This window comes from Ailuropoda melanoleuca, chromosome 2 (genome assembly GCF_002007445.2).
Source record: "Ailuropoda melanoleuca isolate Jingjing chromosome 2, ASM200744v2, whole genome shotgun sequence".
Taxonomy (NCBI): domain Eukaryota; kingdom Metazoa; phylum Chordata; class Mammalia; order Carnivora; family Ursidae; genus Ailuropoda; species Ailuropoda melanoleuca.
Window position 1 is genome coordinate 181533339 of NC_048219.1, and position 4714 is coordinate 181538052.

The following is a 4714-nucleotide window of genomic DNA, read 5'->3' on the forward strand; positions in this document are numbered from 1 at the left end:
CGGCCATGGCCAACGGAGTGATCCCGCCGCCCGGGGGCGCCTCCCCCCTACCCCAGGTGACTGCCGCGCGCGGGGGTGGGAGAAGAGGAGGGGAGGGACCCCAAGGAGGAGAGGGGAGTCCTCTGGCCGACCTTGGGACCCCCACATACAGGGATGGAGCTGGGCTGGAGGGGATGGGGAAAGGGAGGGCCTTTTGGTATTTTTCAGTTCGGTTGCCCCCTCTCCTCGCAAGCTCTGGGCGCCTGGGAGGCTGACCCAAGGCTGGGGCGCAGGGAGAGGGGGGTGGTTGAAGGTGAAGCCCGCTGGTCTCCCCCTCCCCCAGCCAGGGTTTGGAGTTGGGGTGGATGTGGGGCGTTCGTGGGTCAAGGGTCCTTAGGAGAGGCTGTCTGACCCTGCAGGTCCGGGTGCCCTTGGAGGAGCCCCCTCTGAGTCCAGACCTGGAGGAGGAGGACGATGACTTGGGCAAGACCTTGGCTGTGAGCAGGTTTGGGGACCTCATCAGCAAGCTCCCGGCCTGGGACCCCGAGAAGCCCAGCCGCAGCTACAGCGAGCGGGACTTTGAGTGTGGGTAGCCTGGGGACCCCTAGTGTGGCCGCCCTCACCACCATCACCTTCATTGCCACCATCACCGTGCTCACCACTGGCTTGGTCACCCAGTGCCATCTTGTGCTGGACGCTGTGCTGGACGCTGTGCTGGGCCACCATGCCATGTTAAGTCATCCTGCCTCACTCACCCATCGCCTGTCCACCTTGCAGGGGAGCCGGGCCCCAGATTCAGGGGGAGACGTAGGGAGATGGGCCTGAGGCGTCCCTTGGTGACCTTCATCTTCCCCAAGGCTCTGCCATACCTCCGGCCCTGCTCTCTTCTCTCTGCCTCCTTACCTCCCTCAGCTCTTCTAACCCTGCCTTCCCCCCTCGCTGTATCGTGTCCTCCCATTTCCCCCAGCCCCCTTTTCACGACCCGCCCTCTTCCTGACTCCTGTTCCCCCACTCTCCCAGGCCTTACCAATGGCAGGACATGGACGCAGGTGTTGGGGGGAGCCTGGCTCTCGAGGAAGTTCTAGGGTGCCCTTGTTTGAGGCCCTGGGCTAGAATAAGGTGTGTGCCCCAAGGGTGGTGAGGGGCCCCCTTCTGCTGTGGGGACCCCCAACCGGCTCTCCTGCACCCCCAGTTCACCGGCACACATCCCACCACACCCACCACCCGCTCTCGGCGCGCCTGCCTCCACCCCACAAGCTGCGGCGACTGCCCCCCACCTCTGCCCGGCAGACCAGGAGGAAGAGGAAGAAGGAGAGAACCTCGGCTCCCCCGTCGGAGGGGACCCCTCCCATCCAGGAGGAGGCGGGCGCCGGAGTGGAGGAGGAGGAAGAGGAGGAAGAGGAGGAAGAAGAAGGGGAATCTGACACAGAACCTGTGGAGCCCCCGCCCTCAGGGTCCCCACAGAAAGCAAAGGTAGGGGTCTGCCCCTGAAGCAGGGCTGGCTCCTCAGGGAGGGGTGCAGAGAGGAGGGGAAGGGGACGCAGGAGAGGGGGCCAGGACTGCCTGGGAGAGGCAGAGTCGGGGGTTGGGGGCTGAGCCGGTGCAGGGACCCAGGGCACTCCGGTTCGTCCACAGTTCTCCATCGGAAGTGATGAGGATGACAGTCCCAGCCTGTCTGGGAGGGCTGCCTTCACCAAGCCCCTGCCCTCCGTGGGCCCCTGCTCTGACAAGAGCCCCCAGCAGTCAGTCAGGTACCAGCCTCCAGCCCAGCCCAGAGCAGGTCCTAGGCTCCCTTCTGCCCCTGGGGACGGTTCCCACCTCTGACCCTGGAGAAGAAGAGGGGAGGAGAGGAGAGGGAACAGAGGAAGGGGGGAGGGGCACATCCCCTCTCTGTCCATAGGATTGACAAGGAGGAGAGACAGGGAGTCACTAGAGAGGAGGACAGGGATTCAGGTGGAAGAAAGAGAGGAGGGGGGTGGGGCACTGATGTCCCTCCCTCACTGGGGGACAGTGAGAGGGGGGCAGGGAGGTGGAGGTGAGCTTCCTTCTCGGCCCAGAGAGTCTGTGTCTAGCGCCCAGGGGGCTGTTCCAGGCCCCACACCAAGCTGGGGGAGGGCAAAGGAACCCCCTAACCTGGCCCATCTCCACCGTGGTTCCCTGTCAAGTCCGAGGCTGCCATGGTGCCTCCTCAGCTCCTCAAGCCCCCGGGCCCGGGTCTCCCGAGTCGCTGGGGAGAAGAGCCGGCCGTGGAGCCCGTCGGCCAGCTATGACCTGCGGGAGCGGCTGTGCCCAGGCAGTGCCCTGGGTACCCCAGGAGGCCCGGAGCAGCAGGCGCCCACGGATGAGGCGGAGGCCCAGATGCTGGGCTCTGCGGACCTGGACGACATGAAGAGTGAGTGACACGCTGTGGCAGCCCCCCCTGGCCCACTCCCATGGGCGCTCTCCCTGTGGGGAACCCTGGAGAAGCTCCGTGCTCTCCCCAACCCAGCGCTGAGTCCCCTCTGCAGGATCCCTATCTACTGGAACCTGGCCAGGGACGGGGAGCTCACTACTTCACCAAGCCACCTCTCTGGTTGTCAGAGCTGAGATTTCCCTTCATGACACCTCTGCCCTTCTGTCCTGATTCTGTCCTCTGAGTCACCCCCTGAATAAGGCAACCCCTCTTCCACGTGACCTTTGGAGACATTATATCCCCCTCCCCCCAAGGCTCCTCTTCTCAGGGAAAACTCTTTTTGTCTTCTTCACGCCGGACCCCTGAGGGTGAGCCACTCGTCCAGGTCCTGCTTCTCCCTACATCGGGGGCCCCGACTCATCGCACCACCCTTGGCAGGGCCTGGCTGTGATCGCGGCACATTCCTTCCATCTTATCAGTGCCCTGGTTTCTGTGCCACCTGTCATCACCCACGGGGCTCTGTGCCCAGGCCAGGGGCACCACTGACCCCACCTCCCTCCCACTTGGAAGCACAGTGTGTGGGTGGGGGTTGGTGGGGAGGGCTCTGAGCTCAGTACGTCATGGAAAGTTGCCAGGGCCTGAGGACAGGGACAGGAACAATCCGATGGCAGCAGTGGGGTGGGGTGGGGGTCAGGGGAGGGCGTGTTTACAGCCTCAGGGTGGGGGCTGGAAGCAGCAGGGAGCTGGCCTGGGGCTCTGGGGAGTCAGGAGGTTCAGGCTGAACTAAGACCACTGGTCCAGGCTCCCACCTTTTAGGAGAGCCAGGGCTCTGGGGAGGAGCAGGGGCCGAGGGCTCGGCCACGGGTTGAAGGATGAGCCTGCTGGAGGAGGTCACAGAGCCCAACAGGGCACCGAGCCCCGGGCCTGGGGATGCGGAGGTCCAGGGCTCTTGGATGGCTCTGGCCCCCAGCCCTCGAGACTCTCTGGCCTCAGAGGACTTAGAGATGTTGGCGCTGGACCTTGAGGACGGTGACCTGTGGGAACCCACCCAGGGCCAGCTGAGCCCCATGGCAGGGGGACCAGCTTGTGAGTAACCGGGCCGCTGGCCTTTCCGCAGCCGCAGGCCTGGAAGGGGCAAGAAGGGAGGAAGGGCCAGAGCTCTGCTTGAGTCTGCCAGATGTGTATCTGTGGGGGAGACCTGGGTGCCAAGAGAGGACACAGGGAAAGTATTGGGGGCCCCGGTGACTCGATACAGGTGACGGTGCTCTGGAGTGAGAGGCAGTGGCTGCGGGGGAGGGTAGGCAGCCGGGGCTGTGGACTGAGTTGGGGTTTGCGTTTTTACAGTGGCTTGGCCAGTGGTCCCCTGTGCTACCGTGGGGTCGTCCTTCCCCCTCTCTGGGCCTTCGTGTCTTTGTCTGTGACATGGCCGTGCTGGCTTATGGGGTTGTGTGAACGTGGCCCCCGGCTGGCTGGAGCAGGGGGCCGAAGGGCTTGGCTCTGACCGCGAGGCCCCGAGCTGGACCCCCGGGACCACCAGGCCTGCCTCGCCCGCAGGTCACCGGCTAGAGGACAACCCTGGCGTGAGGCGGCACCTCGTGAAGAAGCCGTCTCGCACGCAGGCCGGGAGGGGCAGCCCTGGGGGCTTGGCCCCTGTGCTTCGCAGGAAGAAGAAGAAAAAGCAGCTGGATCGGAGGCCTCATGAGGTACGGGAGCCGGAGGGCTGGGCCTGCGGCCTCCTCTCCCCTCTCCTCCCCGGAGTCTCCCCTGCCCTCCTCCCCAACCCCCAGCCTTGCCTGGCTGCCACGGCTCCATTGCCACCGGGCGGCCCCTGGCCCCTCACCCCTGGCGCCCGCCGCAGGTGTTTGTGGAGCTGAACGAGCTGACGCTGGACCGCAGCCAGGAGCCCCACTGGCGGGAGACGGCGCGCTGGATCAAGTTCGAGGAGGACGTGGAGGAAGAGACAGAGCGCTGGGGGAAGCCCCACGTGGCCTCGCTCTCCTTCCGCAGCCTTCTGGAGCTCAGGAGGACCATCGCCCATGGTAGGAGCCCTGCAGGCCTGGCCCTGGGCTGCGTGCCCTCTTCACAGACCGTGGAGTTAGGCTGGCGGCAGGCCATCCAGTGCTGGGGAGCTCCTCCCTGGAGGCCGGCGCCCAGGTGAGGTCTGGCTGCCACGTGGGGATGTGGAGTCCGACTGCCTGCGTAGCCGTAAGCTCGGAGGGGCTGGGCTGTGCCACTGTAGGCCCCCCGTCCCCATGCAGTAGGCTAACCAGTGACTCCCCTCGCTGGGTTTGGAGGGGCCGTGCCCTTGCTCTGTGTTCCGTCTGCACGTCCCTGTGTTTGGCT

At 65.4% G+C, this 4714-nt stretch overlaps 1 protein-coding gene across 2 annotated transcripts in view; it reads left to right on the forward strand.

The window, feature by feature from the left end:
• Positions 1-4714, forward strand: part of SLC4A3 (solute carrier family 4 member 3) — a 20618-nt gene that overhangs the window by 2124 nt on the left and 13780 nt on the right. The window contains exons 1-7 of one of the 2 annotated variants that reach the window (XM_002924803.4): positions 6-56; positions 399-564; positions 1172-1452; positions 1615-1730; positions 2172-2371; positions 3926-4074; positions 4230-4410. In XM_002924803.4, the coding sequence (XP_002924849.2) occupies positions 6-56; positions 399-564; positions 1172-1452; positions 1615-1730; positions 2172-2371; positions 3926-4074; positions 4230-4410 (1144 nt within the window). Of the gene's footprint in view, positions 1-5; positions 57-398; positions 565-1171; positions 1453-1614; positions 1731-2144; positions 2372-3925; positions 4075-4229; positions 4411-4714 lie in introns of those variants that run through there. The other variant, XM_034655253.1, reaches the window with a different exon arrangement.